Consider the following 19,677-nt stretch of genomic DNA (forward strand, 5'->3'; position numbering starts at 1 on the left):
ATAAATGCCACCCTTCACAACCCTGGGCAGCAGTTCTTTCTGTCCACGGGTCCTGTCCCCGTGCTTTAATAAACAACCATTTTGCACCAAAGATGTCTCAAGAATTCTTTTTTGGTCATTGGCTCCAGACTCCACCCCACCGAACCTCACCGATGTTCTAGAACTTCATCAACATGGTAACTCTGTTTAACATTTTGGGGGCTATCAAACTGTTTTCCAAAGTGGCTGCACCAGTTTATGTTCCCACCAACAATGTATGAGGGTTCCAATGTATCTGCATCTTCTGTTGAACTTACTACACTTTTTGATCCTAGTCAACTTAATGGGTGTGAAGTGGTATCTCACTATGGTTTTGATTTGCATTTCTCTGATGGCTGGTGAGGTTGAGCATCTTTTCATGTGCTTATTGGCCATTTATATATCTTTAGAGAACATTTACTCAAGTCCTTTGATCATTTTTTATTTGGCATATTAGTATTTTTATTACAGAGTAGGTTAAACTTTACTTAGGATATTTTACGAGTGAAGTCACGTATGTTATAACATCAGGAAACAAGTGATGTCTGATTATTACTGTACTAGCTGCTCCTGCTAATGAGATGACGGCCGGATCTTGTCTGTCATGTTTTCCCCCTTGCGAACACTGAGCAAGCTGTGGGATGAAACTTAAGCCTTACGCAGCTGCCCCTTTCCCACCAACCTTTTAATTAATCTTAGTATCCATTGATGATTTCTGCTTGAATCAGTTATTAAATTAAGTGCTGTCAAGTGGTGTTTTAGTTTGTTTTGTTGTTGGCTTTTTTGTTTCTCTCATGCTTTCTACATTTATTAGTTGCTGTACTTCTGTAAAGGGAAGCTTGCCCTCCTGGCTGGGGCTTTTGGGTGATACTGACTCATTCTCATTCTGGAATAGGCAGGTGGAGACTTAATTCTTTCTCTGTAATTTCTAATGTTCAAATGAAGGGATTGGTGTTCAATTTAAGTAGTGCTGTAATCCACATTAGGGAGTTTCTGGGGCTCCACTTGGTCAACTTCGGATATCTACCTCCAAAATGTCAAAGAGGAGCCTGCTTCTCCCCAGCGACTGAGAGTTTAGACAAGCCCTTCCCCCTTTTCCCTGACCGGCTTCTGTTCTGGAATCCTGAGGGACATTTCTCCCCCCTTTTTGATAGACACACTAGAAGTGGACATTTAAAGATTCCACCATTTTTAAATGTTGGAAGGTACCTCAGGTAATTTCGTACAGAAGAGATGGGTGATCGATCCAAAGTCTCTCATTAGATGTTAACTGGATTAAGTTAAAAACACTGACACATCTCTTAACTATTACCCCTAAGTTGTCCCTTGTTTTTAAATGGTAAGACTTTTGTTTTTATTTCTAATTCAAGCCAGAGCCATTTCTCTGGCTCTGTGGGGTTAATGGAAAAAATTTGCAATTTGGACTCAAGAGTTTTGTTCTGGCATTTCTAGTGTATGATCTTAGGCAAGACCTGTAAACTGAAACTCAGTTTTTCTGAAATGGAGAATGAAGATGATACTAATGCCTACTTTACTAGATTGACTCCAATAACTGGAATAAAGGTGCTTCATAAACTGGAAAGTACCGTGAAAGTGGGTCAGGCCCCAGGTCCCTTAGTTGCCCTAGGCTTAAAATCAGTCAACTTCTTCCTTTCTTTCTTTTAAAAAGATCTTATTTATTTATTTGACAGAGAGAGTGATCACAAGTAGGCAGAGAGGCAGGCAGAGAGAGGGAGAAGCAGGCTCAATCCCAGGACCCTGAGATCATGACCTGATCCAACACAGAGGCTTAACCCACTGAGTCACCCAGGCGCCCCAGTCAACCTCTTTCTTGATGGTATTATGAACCTGGCTGTTTCCTGGGCTTCTTTCTCAAGCTTTTCTTTCCTTAGGCCCTTTTAGTTTTTTCACGGTTTCTAGCTACCCAGGCTTTCCAACGAAACTGCAATTTTCATGACTTTGGCTCAAGAATCTTCTGCACTAGCAGCCAAATATAACAGAAAGAGCAGGAGTGGGTTCAAATCTTGGTTGCATGGCTTGCTGGCTATATGATATTAAGCTAAATTGAGTCTCATTTTCTTGTCTTTCTTATATATGTGAAAAGAAGGGTGCTTGTATTAAATTTTGAAAAAGGCGGACCGCTTTAGTAAAGGACCTCAGACTCAGCAGCCGCTCAGTAAATGTTGCCTTTCCATTCTTTACACCAACTAAATTTACCTTAAATTCCTGCTTCCTCCCACCCGTGCAGTTTGCTTTTGCAACAGCAGGGGATTTCATGGTCTTCTCAGTAGAGCCCTTTGCTTTTGTAAAAAACGACCCCATTTGTTTCTTATTTGTGCCTGCCTCAAGTATTCTGAACCACATCTGTTTTGAAGAATCCCCCACTCATGCTGGCTGCTTTCTGCCCTGGGCACTGCTACTAGACTCACTGAAGCCTAAAAAGAGGGTCGTTTCAACATCCGCAGTGCCTGCGTGAAATGTAGAGTCTAACGTGCAGTTTACTGAATGACTTTCCCCCGTTACTTCTGCTGTCTTTAAGGATGATCACGAAACACTCCCCGTCACGAGTTAGTTGCTCTGTCCTCCCTCCTCACCGTGGCAGCTGAGTTCAAACAATCATAGTAAGTGGCTCCAGCTGTCAGCCGTGTGGGGCTGGGCATTTCCCCCCGGGTGTTTTGTGATAGGAGTGACGTGTTCTGCCCTGTGCAGCTGGATGCACGGGCTCTTGTCTAGTGTGTTCCTTGCAGTGAGAGAATACGTATGTGCCTTCTTTCTTTTATTTATTGAAAGTAAGCTCTACACCCAACGTGGGGCTCGAACACACAACCCTAAGATCGAGAGTCGCCAGCCCCACCGACTGAGCCAGTCAGGGGCTCCTCGATGTGCTCTGTAAAGGGTGCATTAAGCTGTGCTGCGAGCACACTGAACTGAAGTTTAGTTTTGCCAAAGGAGCATCTTTTTCCCCAGTGTAAACTCTAAGTAGGATCTCAGGGCAATATTTACATTGGTCAGTGGACTGGAAGTAGCTGTTTTCAATAAAGAAGTGGTGTGGACAATAATACAACATTATTATTATTATTATTATTCTCCTCTCAATATTTCAGAAAGTCTTTCTCAGGAATACATTCAATCCGTAACAGTTCCGTGGTGTAATCTATGCAGAGAGTGTGCGGGACCTTTGGGAGTCAGGGCGCCTGAGTCCAGGCTCCAACATGCTAATCGTGAACTGTTGTTAAAATATGAACTGAGGCTTATTGAAAACTTGAAGAGTTTACTCCAACAAAAATCAGTTCTAATTGGGCAGTATCCAAAGTAGCAGATAGAAATGAGCTCTGAGAAGCGGTATGACACAGGAGACTTTCATAGCCAGAAGGGAGAGGAACAAGGAAGTTACACTGTGGACAAAAGGGGATTGGTCGTTGCAAGGTCCCTTTCCTTAAGAGGATGGGAAGGGTCCGTCCGGCAGATCTTCTGGCTAGTGCTGGTCAGGCGAGTCCTGATTGGTTTCAGATTCCATTTTTGGGAAAGCCAAAACTGTAATTTAGTTAAATCTTGGTTCATAAGAGACTCTTTTTTAAAAAAAAATTTATTTATTTATCTGCTAGTGACAGAGATCACAAGCAGCAGAGAGGCAGGGAAGCAGGCTCCCCACCAAGCAGATAGGCCGATGCGGGGCTCGATCCGAGGACCCTGGAATTCTGACCTGAGCCGAAGGCAGAGGCTTTAACCCACTGAGCTGCCCAGGTGCCCTGATAAGAGACTCTTAACTATAGGAAACAAATGGAAGGTTGCCGGAGGGGTGATGGGTGGGGGGATGGGGTAACTGGTGATGCACATTAAGGAGGGCACATGACATACTGAGCACCGGGTATGATACGAGACTGATGAATCACTAACGTCTGTCTCTGAAGCTAAAAAAAAAAGCTAAGTCTTGGTTTTGGTGATGTGGAGCCTGGCATAAGCGACTCCATTTGGTCGTGTTATCTTGTGGGGATTTGTTTTGTTTTCAGCAATTCTCCCCTTTTGATCAGGCTCTCAGCCTAAGAGATGTGATCAAAACTGAAGGCATTAGCTCTTTTCTCAGCTCTGGAGTTCTTGTTTTTTTTTTTTTTTTTCATCCTCTATATGGTATTCACAGGTTATTATGTCTTTTTCCTGAATCTTTCCAGAGTATTTGCAGGTCATGACCTTGGATTTACATTCTTTAGGTCAGTTGTTCCCTTTGTTTCTTTTCTGATGAGTTAGTCTTTTTTTTTTTTAAAGATCTTATTTATTTATTTGACAGAGAAAGAGGGAACACAGGAGGGGGAGTGGGAGAGGGAGAAGCAGGCTTCCTGCTGAGTAGGGAGCCGGATGCAGATGCAGGGCCAGGACCCAGGACCCTTGGGATCATGACTTGAGCCGAAGACACATGCCTAACGAATGAGCCACCCGAGTGACCCTCTGATGAATCAGTCTTAAGAAGATCATTTGCTTGGTGGTTAGTGGCTCCAATATACATTTAAAGCTTTAGAGAGAATACCACAGTGTTTCAGGGAGACCACCATGATTATTACAAGCAGGATAATTCCCAGTGTCTCGAGGGCACTTAGGAGCGATGGCATCTAAGAAGCAAACCAATCAACATCAAGTAAGTCAAAGAGAGACCCCCTTGAAGGAGCGCTTTCTTAAGCCAAGTGTTGCAAGTGGTGTTGGCCATGGCACAGACACCTTCTTGCTCGGCTAAAAGATAATCAAGGGCTGTCCTCTTACCAAGAAAAATTTGGGGGAGGGAGTCTAAGGGTTTTGTTGGGTCGGCGCTACTTTAACAATACATTCAGAGATGGACCACACCCCGGAAGCATCGCCTTCCCATGCATTCAGAGAGAAAACACAAGTGATGAAAAGGAAAAAGGAATAAAGACTTCATTTTGGAGATGAAAGTCTTTTTTTTTTTTTTAATAAATAGACTCCACATCTAACGTGGAGCCCGGTGCAGGGCTTGACCTCATGACCCTGAGATTCAGACCTGAGCTGAAATTAAGAGTCAGACACTTCACTGACTAAGACAGAAAGGCCCCCAGGAGGTGAAGATCTTGATCCATGACCTTGGGAGGTCTGTCCACCTCAAGATGCCATCTGTGTCCCTTGTTGATATTAATTTTATATCTCCAGCTGGGTTGCAGTTCCAAGGGTCTGGAGGAACCCTTTTGAACTGGGAGAACCGTGGTTCAAGTCCATGAAGTTTAACTGCTTTCTTGGCAGTATGGAAGACCTGGTATGGTCCCTTAGAGGGATATTCAAAGGCAGTCTTTGTTTGTAGTGATTCCAAATCAGAAGGGGGAGAGAAGATTGGAAACATTAGTCTGGAAGTGTAGCCAGACATTTGAAGAAACACAAAGAATGGAGGATTCAGTCCAATATACAGGGATATAACAAATCCTTAGACACAATGAACAAGAGTAGAAATGTGGCATCCACAAGGTTGTGTTACTAGTTTCTCTGAACCAGTCACCGTATTTCTGTCAAAGGTAATCATGCAAACTAAACTGTTTGCAAAATAAGTTGAAAAATTAAATTTGACTGGATTATTTGTGTAAAGCACAACAAGAAGAGTGATTGACTATATCGGCTCCTTTTAAATCTGCTTTGCTGGAACTTTTTGTTGTTGCTGTTGTTTTAAGATTTATTTATTTGAGAGAGAAAGCTCGCTCCCAGGAGTTGTCGGAGGCAGAGAGGCAGAGGGAGAGGGAATCTCAAGCAAAGTCTACACTGAGCACAGAGCTCAAGGCAGGGCTTGATCTCACGACCCTGAAATCATGACCTGACCTCGAAATGATGACCTGACCCTGAAATCATGACCTGAGCCTAAACCAAGAGTCAGACACTTACTTAACTGACTGAGCCACCTCTGCACCTCTGGTGGAACTTTTCATAAGGAATTTTAGGAACTTTTAAAAGCCTTTCCAGACTAAGAAGCCAGGCTAGGGACTCACTGTCAGACTTAGCCTGAAAATACCCATGGATTTGGGTGAATTTCTCTCTTCATGAGGTCCCCAGGACATCCTGAGTTTCCTGGGGCTACCAGCAAGTGACTGCCCTTAACCACCTGGTTGGGCTGTTACTTATTTGACAATGAACCCCATGTACTTTAACATACCAAGTAAACCTAAGCAATTTAACATCTCTCTTTTACAAGAGGAGAGACAAGTCTTTTGAGATTTGAAAGGGACCCTCTGGGAAATCTTAAAATTACTTTGTGTCAAAAAAACCTCCAAACCAAAAGAATTTGGTTTTTAGGGGCACCTGGGTGGCTCAGTGGGTTAAGCCTCTGCCTTCAGCTCAGGTCATGGTCTCAGGGTCCTGGGATCAGGCCCCACATCGGGCTCTCTGCTCGGCAGGGAGCCTGCTTCCTCTCTCTCTCTCTCTGCTTGCCTCTCTGACTACTTGTGATCTCTGTCAAATAAATAAATAAAATTTTTTAAAGAATTTTGTTTTTAGAAGATGTCAAAAGGCTTGAATATCTGATTAATTAGGATCACAGATCATTATGATTTAATACTTCATTATTTAGTCAAAGTGACAATAGACAATGTTAAGGGAAAATATAGAAGGTTACATAGTTGTGAATAAAATTTTACTCTCTTATAATTGAGAAGACTGTATTTTCTTAAGTAATCAAAGTCAGAAGAAAGATACCATTAAGCACAGTGAGTTATTTTAGCAAGACAAAAATCTTTGCTTTCCAGGTAGATTACTTAAAAGGTAAAGAAAAACCATTCGCAATCTCTTGTCAAGAGCAGAATACGTTGATATTGTAGCATGCTTTAAAAACTCTTATTATTTTGGGGCACCTGGGTGGCTCAATGGGTTAAGCCGCTGCCTTCGGCTCAGGTCATGATCTCAGGGTCCTGGGATCAAGTCCCACATCGGCATTTCCACCAACAGTGTAAGAGGGATCCCCTTTCTCTGCATCCCTGCCCCCATTTATTGTTTCCTGACTTGTTGATTTTAGCCATTCTGACAGGTGTGAGGTGGTGTCTCACTGTGGTTTTGATTTGTATTTCCCTGATGCCGAGTGATGTGGAGCACCTTTTCATGTGTCTGGCCATTTGAATGTTTTCTTTGGAGAAATGTCTGTTCATATCTTCTGCCCATTTCTCGATTGGATTATTTGTTCTTTGGGTGTTGAGTCTGATAAATTTTTTATAGATTTGGGATACTGGCCCTTTATCTGGTATGTCATTGGCAAATATCTTCTCCCATTTGTTGGTTGTCTTTTGGTTTTGTTGACTGTTTCCTTTGCTGTGCAGAAGTTTTTTTTATCTTGATGAAGTCCCAAGAGTTCATTTTTGCCTTTGTTTCCCTTGCCTTTGGAGACCTGTCTAGCAAGAAGTTCTTGTAGACGAGATCATAAAGTTGCTGCCTGTGTTCCCCTCTAGGATTTTGATGGATTCCTTTCTTACACTTAAGTTTTGCATCCATTTTGACTCTATTTTTTTGTATGGTGTAAGAAAATGGTCCAGTTTCATTCTTTTGCATGTGGCTGCCCAGTGTTCCCAACACCCATTTGTTGAAGAGACAGTCTTTTTTCCATTGGATATTGTTTCCTGCTCTATCAAAAATTAGTTGACCATAGAGTTGGGAGTCCATTTCTGGGCTCTCTATTCTGTTCCATTGATCTGTGTGTCTGTTTTTGTGCCAGTACCATACTGTCTAGCAGAGCTTGAAGCCCACCAGTTCTGGTTTTCTTTTTCAAAATTTCCTTGGCTATTTGGGGTCTTTTCTGGTACCATACAAATTTTGAGATTGTTTGTTCCAGCTTTGTGAAAAAAGTTGGTGGTATTTTGATAGGGATTGCATTAAATGTATAGATCGCTCTAGGGAGAATAGATGTTTTAATGATATTTGTTCTTCCAGTCTGTAAGCATGGAATGTTTTTCCATTTCTTTATGTCTTCTTTGATTTCTTTCATGAGCATTCTATCATTTTCTCAGTACAGATACTTTGCCTTGTTGGTTAGGTTTATTCCTAGGTACCTTTATAGCTTTGGGTGCAATTGTAAATGGGATCAACTCCTTAATTTCTCTTTTTTCTGTCTCATTGTTAGTGTATAGAAATGCAACTGCTTTTTATCCTTCTGTGATGCTGAATTCCTGTGTGAGTTCTAACAATTTTGAGGTGGAGTCTTTGGGGTTCTCCAAGTATCATGTCATCTGCAAAGAGTGACAGCTTGACTTTTCCTTTGCTGATTTAGATGCCTTTTATTTCTTTTTGTTGTCTGGTTGCTGAGGCTAAGATTTCTAATACTATGTTGAACAACAGTGGTGATAGTGGACACCCGTGTCATGTTCCTGAGCTTAGTGGGGAAAGCTCACAGTTTTCCCCCCATTGAGAATGATATTTGTGGTGGGTTTTTCATAGATAGCTTTTATGATATTGAAGTATGTTCCCTCTATCCCTACACTGTGAAGAGTTTTAATCAAGAAAGGATGCTGTACTTTGTCAAATGCTTCTTCTGCATCTATTGAAAGGATCTTATGGTTCTTGTCCTTTCTTTTATTAATGTACTCTATCACTTTGATTTGGGGATGTGGAGCCACCCTTGCAGCTCAGGAAAAAAATCCCACTTGGTTGTGGTGAACAATCCTTTCAATGTACTCTTGTATCCTTTGGCTAGTATCTTGATGAGAATTTTGGCACCCATGTTCATCAGGGATATTGGTCTGTAATTCTCCTTTTTGGTGGGGTTTTTGTCTGGTTTGGGGAGCAAGGTAATGCCAACCTCACAGAATGACTTTGGAAGTTTCCTTTCCATTTCTATTTTTTGAAACAGTTTCTGAAGAATAGGTATTAATTCTTCCTTAAATGTTTGGTAGAATTCCCCTGGGAAACCAGCCAGCCCTGGACCCTTGTTTGTTAGAAGATTTTGGATTACTGCTTCAGTTTCCTTGCTGGTGATGGGTCTGTTCAGGTTTCTGTTTCCTCCTGTTTCAGTTTTGATAGTCGATACATCTCTAGGAATGCATCCATTTCTTCCAGATTGCCTAATTTGTTGGCATATAGTTGCTCATAATATGTTCTAATAACTGTTGGTATTTCTTCGGTATTGGTTGTGATCTCTCATCTTTCATTCATGATTTTATTTATTTGGGTTCATTCTCTTTTCTTTTTGATAAGTCTCGCTAGGAGTTTCTTGATATTGTTAATTCTTTCAAAGAACCAACTCCTAGTGTTGTTGATCTTTTCTACTATTCTTTTGGTTTCTGTTTCATTGATTTCTGGTTTAATCTTTATAAGCTTTAAAAACATTTGGGTTAGTTTCTGTATTTCTGAGAGTACACTTGATTGATATAATGCATATTTGTCTTTAACCAATTAAATAGAGCTCTTTACAAATTCATTTTGGCATTACCATCTGGAGGTAGAAGACAAATCACACACTTGAAATATACATACATAAACATGCCGACAAATGCACACAGAGATCTCCTAGCTTTTATTTTAAAACTTTAGCTGTGGGACTGGTATGATACTGCAAAAAGTCACTAGTTTATGGAAGGACAATTGGATCCACGTTTTGTTTCTGGCAGATGGAAAGTTTATCTGGTCAGATGGCAGGTGGCTAATGCTTTTTAGTAATATTCGTGGAAGAGACTTCAGACTTGTATTTGTCCTTGGCAAGTAATCTTATGGAGGCTGCGGGCTAGATTTGGGGTGAGTGAGATTTTTTAAGTGTTTATATTTTGAAAAAGCCTCCTTCTCCCCACCTTTTTTTTCTTCAGTCTCAGGTGAATGTGGGCTGTGTTTTATATTTCAAGGATGAGGTATTATTTTCATCTTCTAAGGACAGAGAAGAAATGCAAACTTTCTTCTAGGAGTTTTAGGGTATATTTTTCTTTTATCAGAAGTGTAGGGCCTTTGCTATTTAAATTTTCCCTTCATTTTCTCTAAAGCAGGCTAGTTCTTTTTCCAAAGTTCTGATCTTTTACAATATCTGTAGGCATTCAGAGATGAATAGGGAATTTTGAGGGTTGATAATGATAGGTAGACTTGGATTGTTTCTAGAGCTGTGTTGCTGGTTTTGCAAAGATTTGTGAGATAAGGACAGTTGCTCTTAATTCCACAAACAATTGGGATCTGGCCTTAAAGATATCAAGGGGCTGAACCTCCCATCGATATATATTATCTTCAGTTTGTTTCTTTGTATCAGGGTGAAGGTCTTCTAGCAAGGTGAAAATCAAAAGGTTCTCGTGTTCTAGATTTGGAGCTGCAGTAAATCCTTCCACAAAAGACTTCAGAATATTTTTCTTTTCCCCTGGGTCCGTAGTTTGATTTTAGCTTAGGTGAGAAATCCTAAAAACATATTCCTATCATCTCTGGATATCAGCTTCTCACTCGGCCAACTTCTGACCATAGAGCTACTTAAAAAAAATCCCTTCCAGTATCTCATCAGGTTTCAGCCGGCAGAAACAATATTCCCGGCAGAATTGAACAACCCTTTGGATGCTAGAGGCGTCCCCCAAAGGGGGTACAAAGAATACTGCCTCCCCAAGGTAATTCCCCTCTCCACTCCCAAAGATAACCAAGGAAGACTTAGACAATTCTCCTGAGGAGTTGGCAGTAGTTGATAGGGCCCTAGCTGCAAATGGAGGGCAACACACATCTCTGTTTGGCCAGCTTTGGGGGACCCCCCCACCTGACACAAAACCAGATAAATAAGAAGGCAGTAGATATTCCTTAGAGAGACAAAGCATCAACAACCAATGGGTACCCAAAAGTAAATCTGCAAGTCACCATTCAAAGACCTAATTGTTACAAATGTCTTTGCCTGCCAATCTGAATCTGGAAAGGAAAGGAAAACATGAAATTTGACCTTCCTCTCTCAAGCAGGCTGTGCAGATAGAGATGTGGGAGAGCTGACTTTGGCAAGAATTCTCACCCTTTGCCGGCTTTTGCCAGTTTTCCCAGGATCCCATCTGCATGCTCTGGAGCGAGTGGGGTGTCCTGGCAGGTCATATCCCAGTCACCAGAGGCGGGAGGGCAGGAGAAAGAATTTTCTCTCTACTTTTTATGGTGAGTGCTTGGCTGGGGCCCCTTTTTCTCTAGGATATCTCATAAATGGCTAAGCTTATCTAGGTTTAAAGGTCTCCACTGTGGCCTTTATTTCAAGATTATCTTTGGTAGGGTTAACCTGTTTGCTCAGCCTTAAAACGAAATTTTATTCACTCAAAGCCTCGTACTGGACCCAGTCCAGCCTCAGTCGGATCCAGTCTGACCCTGGACCCAGATCTGGCAGATAGTTTTCTTAGGACTTAGGACTAAATCTACAGGTCCCCCTACCACCTTTTTTTCTGGAAATCTATTTATTGAAGAAACTGTGTATTTGTCCTTCACCGTGTCCCGTGTTCTGGGTTTGGCTGGTCATGTCCATGTAGTATCACTGAACATGTCCTTCTGTCCCCTCTATTTCCTGTAAACTGGGAGTTAGATCTGGAGACTTGCTTGGATTTGAGTCATCGGGTCATTGTGCAGACTGTTTTAGTGACCGGCGTGGGGCTCCATTGGGAAGGAGCCGTGATACATAATGCAGGATCTTTCATGGGCTCATGAATGGAACTCACACATTTTCAGGCACTATTTCTCACACAGCCTTGGTATTTGGGCCCTATTCTGTCTGAACCTCCCCACCCCCATCTTCTGGAGGAGGTCGGGAAGGGAGGGGACTGACACACACCGGATGGTGTAGAGGCTTCGCAGCTCCAGCAGTGACTAAGGTGGCCACGGTCCCAGCTTTTGATGGGACATACCGCCTGGGGGGGCAAGTAGCCAGCAGAGGAGTTGATAAGGTCATTACACTTGGTGGTCCGCGCCTGGAGGGAAACAAAGAGGAAGTGGAGACAGAAATGGGGGCTCCAGGAGTGAGGGAAGGGAGGCGGGATGAGCAGGAGTAGCCACGCTGGGTAGACAGAAGGGCCTCGTGAGGCCCTGGGGAGCAGGTGCCGCTGGCTGTGGGGATGGAGCAAGTGCCAGGGACCTCAGAGGTGGGACACACAGGACATGGGGGAGAAAGGGAGTCCGTCCTCCTGGCCTCCTAAGTACTTAATAGGCCCTTCCCTTCGTGCTCCCCGTGCTTCTGTCGATTTGCTCAACTTTGAGAAGATGAAGAAAAGGAGCAAGACGACAGGAGCCTCACACGCTCGACAGATCGCGGTGGGATTGGCCCCCAAGTGTAAGAGTATTATTCCAGTCAGCTGGGCTTTGGTCGATCTCAAACAAACAGATGAACACTGACCGGGGGAAAGTTTAAAGCTCAGACTCAAATGAACCTTCCGGGTGTTCTGTTCTGACATCTGTCTCTGCCCTCGTCTTTCTTTATCACCAACAGCTGGGTTGCAAATGCCATAAAAAAAGGCTGAAAAATAATTTAACAGCACTAATAATAATGAGGGTTATGTGGTCTGTGTCCAAAGCATTTGCTTCTCGATACTTGTCTCAAAACTCGATTCCCAAAGCATTCCTTGCGAGAAGAGACACAGTCCTGTACTCAGATTCGAAATAGTAAAAGACACCCGTGTTTTCAGAACTGTTGAACTGACTTAAATCTCACTGGAAAACAGCTTTTTTAAAACCGAGTTTTCCATCTGTGGCCTCTGCGTGCTCGCTTCCCATCAGCGACGGGTTGGCCAGCTCCTGCCAGTTTGGGAAACGAGCTATTTCCCACGCCCCCCGCATGGCAGCCCCACTGGGATGTCTCCGCAGCAGGGAGAGGTGTGGATGGGCTGGCGGGATGGGGACCAGGGGTGGGATGGGGAAGAGCAGCCGAGCTCCTTCTGACTCCAGAAAATCGCCGCAGACGGGTGAAAAGGGAGCAGGGCTTCTGCTAAGTCCCCACACCACCTCCGCAACCCCCCGGACTCGGACTCACCTTCCTTTCCCTTCCCTGGGCCCAGATCCACACCACGCCCTCGAACCTTGTCAGAACCTTGTCACTCAGTTCTTGGCCTGTTGCAGGGTTTGCTTTGAAGTTCCTCCTCTTTGTGTCCACCCCACCCCCTCCTCTAAGGATGAGGTCTGGAGGGAGGAGGGGAGAAGGCTGTGTGGGAGGAGCGGGGAGGGAGGTAAGTGACTTGGAAAACCCATAGGCCTTGCAACCAACCCCTGCACAGGAATGAGCCCCTTTTCTGCTTTCATGTTCTTCTCATCCCCTGCCTCTTAAAAGTGCAGACCAGGGGCCATTTGCAAAGTCTCTCCCATTTGATTTGGGCTTTTTTTTTTTTTAAATTCACAGATTTTCGAAGTAAAAGGGGCACTGAAGTGGTGTTCTATGTCATCAGCGGGATGTGCACTAAAAAGGAAGGGGGGGGCTCAAAGCCTCATTCTTACCATGGCTTTGTAGGGAACCCAAGTACCCCCACCCCGAGTACCCTCCAACAGTCAAGGGGGTCTTTGTCCCTTTTCCTTTTTCCCAGCAGTGTGGGGGTTAGCTGGGTAAGAACACCAGTCTCTTTTATAGGCAGTTAGAACTGATTTCAAGAAGGTTGTGTGCAGTGATTAAGAGGCCAGCTGTGGAGTCCGGCTCCCTGGGTTTGAATCCCAGTGCCGACAGTTACTGGTAACTTTGAATAAATTTAACTTACTTAATTTTCTCCATCAGGAAAATGTGGATAATATTTTCTAGTCTTATGGAGTTCTTCTGAGAATTAATTGCTAATAAGATGCCTGCAACTTGGTAAACGTTCAGTGTTAGCTCTTATTCTGACGCATTAAACTATTCACAATAAAATGATACCCTAAGGCCCCATTCAAATTTACTTCCTCCTTTTAACAGATGCCCTTTCAATTTATTTACTTATTTATTGTTATTATTTTAAGTAAGATCTACACCCAAAGTGGGGTTTGAATTCACGACTGAGATCAAGAGTCTCATGCTATACCAACAGAGTCAGCCAGGTGCCCCCAAAATGACTTCTTGACCCCATGACTCATTATATCATCATCTGTGTGTGTCAGTTTTTTCCCATAGTCTTTCGGATTGTGGGTTCCTTGAAGTGAGAGACGTGTACTGTCCATTGTGGGACCCACACCACTTAGCACAGCTCTGGTTTGTAATGGTTATCAGTTTGTTAGGTAAATTAGTGAACACTCTATTTATTTTTTAAAAGATTTTATTTATTTATTTGACAGAGAGACAGCGAGAGGGGGAACACAAGCATAGGGAGTGGGAGAGGGAGGAAGCAGGCTTCCAGCTAAGCGGGGAACCCGACACAGGGCTTGATCCCAGGGCCTGGGATCATGATCGGAGCCGAAGGCAGAGGCTTAACAACTGAGCCACCCAGGTGCTCCTAGTGAAGGCTTCAGTAATGGCTTAGGTTTGAGTGCTACTTTGCATGTCAAGCAGGCACACATGGGAAACCCAAGACTCGAAGTTCAAGACACATATCCAAGGTCTAGTGATGGCTATGTATGTGCCAGGGTCAGGTCCTGTGACTGTTGCCCCACGCCCCCTCCACACAGCCCATCCTGTGTAGGAGAGAGGAGCTGAATTTCATAATTTGGGATCATGTCCTTCTCTAGTTCTATTGTATCTGACAGACTGGGGGTACCTGTGACAGCATTCTGTGCGTGGGAGATCAGAGTCCCCAAGAAAGACGTTTTTTCCTACTCTCCTCTTAACTCTGCTTTGTTTTGTACAGGTCACCACAAATGGCATCATTGCCATGAGTGAACCCCCAGCCAAAGAGATCTCTCCGGGCTTCTTCCCACCAACATTCGGAGCGGTCGCACCCTTCCTGGCGGACTTGGACACGACAGATGGCCTCGGGAAGGTTTATTATCGGGAGGACTTATCCCTGTCCGTCACTCAGCTGGCTGCAGAGTGTGTCCAGAGAGGGTTCCCAGAAGTCCCTTTCCAGCCCAGTAGCGTGGTAGTTGTCACTTGGGAATCTGTGGCCCCCTACCAGGGACCCAGCAAGGACCCCGACCAGGAAGGCAAGGTAAGGACCTCCCAGGTACAAGGGCAAATAGTCAGCAGGTTGGTTTTGCACACTTTGGTCTTCCTTGAAGGAAGGGAGACACTGGAGTAGGTTAAAAAGTCATCTCTAGGTCTAAGGTAACTTTCTTTTTTTTTTTTTTTTTTTAAGATTTTATTTATTTATTTGACAGAGAGAGTTCACAGTAACAGATAGGCAGGCAGAGAGAGAGAGAGGGAAGCAGGCTCCCTGCTGAGCAGAGATCCCGATGCGGGACTCGATCCCAGGATCCTGAGATCATGACCTGAGCCGAAGGCAGCGGCTTAACCCACTGAGCCACCCAGGCGCCCTAAGGTAACTTTCCAGGACATGCTTCTCTTTTTCCTTAGAAAAAACAATTTCACTCCACCATTATTTAATTTTTATAATATTACAGAGTAGAGAGAAACTGGAAAGGGCCAAAAGCACTCCATTTAAACAGAGGATGTTCCAGGTTTGGGACAGGGGATGTCCCAAAGTGGGTACCACAGATCACCAGTTCTACAAGATAGTCCTTGGGAAAAAGCACCCCCATGCTCAGATAAGTTCGGGAAATGCAAAACTTGATCTCCCCCTTGATGACTCACTCTGAAAAGCCCTGCAATAAAGAAACCTGCTTAATTTTAAAGAAAAAAAAAAATTTAGCCGTCCCCAAACCTTTTGACCATACTCTTTTTTCCCTCCCAAATAAAATACATTACGTCCTGCAGAACACCCTTTGGGAAAGCCTGCTATGGGCCTGCGGGACACATCTTGCTTTTTTATCTGTCTGATGCTCTATTTGAAAACTGCCTAAAAACTTCAGTTTCCCAACTGTGTGTCCCTTCTACTTGAGTAGTGAGGACCCAGCCCCGTGGACAGAGCCCTTGCCCCCCTCTTGGGCCTCATCTCCCCTTACCCGCTTCCTTTTCTGCACACTCTTTGACATAGCTGCCCTCTCTGCTTGCTGCGTCTCCTCCCTGACCCCCCACTACTGGTGTCCAACCCATACTTGATGCTCTAGACTCACACAGCCGCGTCTGCTCCCACCCCCCAGCTTCGGGCACTTACTGTATGTTGCTTGGGCTCAATAAATGTATGACGAATGGTGAGTGTGGTTAATATGTTTAATGGCCATGGAAACAAATTCTAAGGGTAAGGATTTGCTACGTGGCATGAGATTTAGGTCACTGTCCAGAGGTAGCATCTCTAGAATTTTTGGCTACCCTTCATGCAGAGGGTGATTCATTAAATGACTGGAAAATTTCATGTTGACAAAGCCTTAGAGATATTTAAGTGGAGCCGTCCTGGAGTATCTGGTTCTTGCTACAAAAATACTTCTAGAATGAGGTAAGATGACGGCCACCTCTGGGCTTTCTCTGTATAGTCTGGTGAATCGAACGATTTAAATCTATCAGTATATTCCCGAGTAACTGAATCTCAACTCATCTTCACAGAGAAATACATTCCAGGCTGTTCTGGCCTCCTCTGACTCCAGCTCGTATGCCATCTTCCTCTATCCTGAAGACGGTCTGCAGTTCTATACGACATTCTCGAAGAAAGACGAGAGCCAAGTTCCTGCTGTGGTTGCATTCAGTCAAGGTGCACAGGGATTATTCTGGAAGAGTGAAGGAGCTTATAACATATTTGCTAACGACAGAGAATCAATTGGAAATTTGGCCAAGTATGCTTTCTTTGTTCTCCAGTAGATTCTCCCCGTAATGATCATTTTATTGTTAAGATGATCATTTTATTATTTTATTAAGGATGATATAATGGGCCCTAAAGAACATTACCTAAAATTGTTCCCAGAGATTTAAATGTTGTATATAGTTTTTATATTATGTAGTGCTTTTTTCCTGATGAACTCAAAGTAATATACTCTCAGAACAAATAGACATACCTTTTTTCAGATACCATGCTCATCTGGAAGTTTCTACCAGCTCCTCTGTGAGTCTACAATTAGAAATAAATGCTATTCAAACCCTGTCTCCTGAACCCAAGCTGAGAAAAATCTTCTCCCCCCACATGGACTAGGAGAGAAATTCTTACAACAGATTTAGGGTTCTCAGGGCGCCTGGGTGGCTCAGTGTGTTAAGCCTCTGCCTTCAGCTCAGGTCATGATCCCAGGGTCCTGGGATCAAGAGCCCTGCATCAGGCTCTCTGCTCAGCGGGGAGCCTGCTTCCTCCCCCCCACCCCCGCCTGCCTCTCTGCCTACTTGTGATCTCTGTCTGTCAAATAAATAAAATCTTAAAAAAAAAAAATTAGGGTTCTCGTGGGCTATTTTGCAGAATCTGGGAAAAGTGGGGAAAGCTCAGACTGCTTTCTTCTAAAACTAGAATCTTTCCCCTCCCATTGGGCCTTAAAAAGTGAAGAGAGAGCAGCCTCCCTCCCATTTTCATGTAGTCCAACTAAGTCTAAAACCCCCCTGCCCTTGGCTTAGCAAGGGGCTCTGTGTGGTAGAGAGACCCCTCGTCTCTGCTGCTTGCGTGTTTCACTGGTGTGATCACTCCTCGCCTGGCTGGGTGCCAGCTTCACACGTTGTCTTGCTCCACAGGAAGCTGAGAAGAGAACCGTTCTTCACACCACACAGATGCAGTAGACTTAACTAACTTCCAGAACACAGATAATAGTAAAATAATTCAGTGTGATGAGTTTCAAGTGTTTATGGCCTTTGTTTTTATAATCATTTATGGGATTGTAAGTTTCTGTGATTTTAATTTTTTGCAGTGGCTCTGTCTAATAACTGGCTTGCAAAATTACTAAAACGTAGCCGTTGGATCTCTTGAGCTGGCTGGCGGGTCCCTGCATACCACTGCCTCTCCCGGAGTCCTTGGACAGGCAGACTGAGCACACATCCCTCTCCTTCTGAAGGCTTTCTCGATTCCTCATCCCCTGTCCCACCCCCGATGTTGGGTTCTCCACTGGGTAATGTCTGTCCCCTCTTTTCCCATGTAGAAGCTGGTCATTTTCCATAGTTTGCAGGAGGAGAGCTTCCAATCATAGACACAGACGCACAGTAAAAATGGTGGAGAAGGAAGAGAGATTAGGGTCATTCTACTGTGGTTTTTAATTACACAAGGCCTTTCGGATCTGAATGTCCTTTGCAATTCACTATAGGGACAGGAAAAGGTAAACTGAGACTTGTCCGAGATTCCACAGCTGATAGAGCTGGCATTTCTGATAATCCAAGTCTGTACTATGTTCACTCACAACACTTCTGACACCACATGGATGGGTTTTTTTTTTTCCCAATACCTACCGATTCTCTCACTCTCCGGGCATCTCTTCACTGTCCTACAGTTCAGCTGGGTTTTGATGCAGACAGCCCCGGCTGAGCACAGACCCTGAGAGACTGCCCCCGCTTTGGAAGCCAGCCCTAAGCTCCAGGTGCTATACTCCCTGCACATCTGGTCTGCCAGCTATAAGTCAGGGGTTTCTGGAACACCCCCCACCCCAGGTTCCATAACTTTGCTGGCATGGCTCACAGAACTCAGGAAAGCACTTTTCTTACTACACCGGTTTATTTTAAAGGGTGCAACTCAGGAACAGGCAAATAGAAAGAATGTATATGACAAGATATTGGAGGGAGAGGGGGCTTCAATCTTCCGTGCCGGCTCTGGGCACACCATCCTCCTATGCTCACCAATCCCAGAGCTCTCCTAACCTCATCGTTTAGGGGATTTTATTACATAAACATGTTTGATGGGCTCCTTGGCCATTGGCTGTTAACTCCGTCTCCAACCCCTCTCCCATCTCTGGAAGTCAGGTCCTGGGGCTGAAAGTTCCAACCCTCTCATCGTGCCCCGCTGGATGGAAGCGTCCATCCTGTCTCCATCCTGCAGCTCCCTATGGTCCCAGTCACCTGTCTTCTCATGAGCATGCGAGGGACGGAGATTACGAGGATTTTAGGAACTTGTCTGCCAGAACCAGAGACCAAGACAGAGTAGGCAGTGGGTTTCAGGCTGACCCCCAGATCCCCGGGACGACTCCAACTTGCGTAGTGGGGGCGGTTTGTGGGTTGCTGGCCCGTTTCTAAGAAACCTGTCCTTCCTCCAGGAGCAGCAACTCGGGGCAGCAGGGCGTCTGGGTGTTTGAGATCGGGAGCCCCGCCACAGCCAGCGGCGTGGTGCCATCCGACGTGAGCCTCGGACTGGACGATGGAGCGGAGTACGATGACGAGGACTATGAGCCGGTGACACAGCTGGACCTGGAAGACGCGAGCACGACACCTTTCCCCCACGAGGCCCAGGGGAGGGGAGACCCAGACACGCACAGCGGGCCCCGTGTCCTCGCCCCCCGCCGCCTGCCCACCGAGAGACTCCCCAGGCCTCCCACGGAGAGGACCAGGTCGTTCCAGCCGCCCGCGGAGACATTTCCCCGGCAGCCTGTGCAGGTCATAGACGTGGACGAAGTCGAGGAGACGGGAGTGGGTGAGGCCATTTGCCACCCAGCGGGTCTGTCCAGGGGCAGTTGGATCTCCCGGTGGGAGTTCTGCTGGAGGGTGTCTGTCGCCTTACGTGACGGTTTGGGGGGAGGATGAGAGCTGGGGACAGGGAGGCGGCCCTCGCGGCTGTGGGGCTTTGCTGGACGGGCCTGATGGCTTCAAAGACCCCGAGGGATCTTTGGGGATCAGGGCTGTGGCTATGAGGCTGCTGAGCCGGCGCTCTTTCAAGTGTCTCCTGCCTC

At 45.0% G+C, this 19,677-nt stretch overlaps 1 protein-coding gene across 1 annotated transcript in view; it reads left to right on the forward strand.

Moving 5' to 3' along the window:
• Positions 1-19,677, forward strand: part of NID1 (nidogen 1) — an 81,236-nt gene that overhangs the window by 10,793 nt on the left and 50,766 nt on the right. Inside the window, exons 2-4 of the mRNA XM_059397274.1 lie at positions 14,694-14,993; positions 16,445-16,671; positions 19,048-19,421. Of these exons, the coding sequence (XP_059253257.1) occupies positions 14,694-14,993; positions 16,445-16,671; positions 19,048-19,421 (901 nt within the window). The remainder of the gene's footprint in view (positions 1-14,693; positions 14,994-16,444; positions 16,672-19,047; positions 19,422-19,677) is intronic.

The sequence above is a fragment of the Mustela nigripes genome, chromosome 4 (assembly GCF_022355385.1).
Source record: "Mustela nigripes isolate SB6536 chromosome 4, MUSNIG.SB6536, whole genome shotgun sequence".
Taxonomy (NCBI): Eukaryota; Metazoa; Chordata; class Mammalia; order Carnivora; family Mustelidae; genus Mustela; species Mustela nigripes.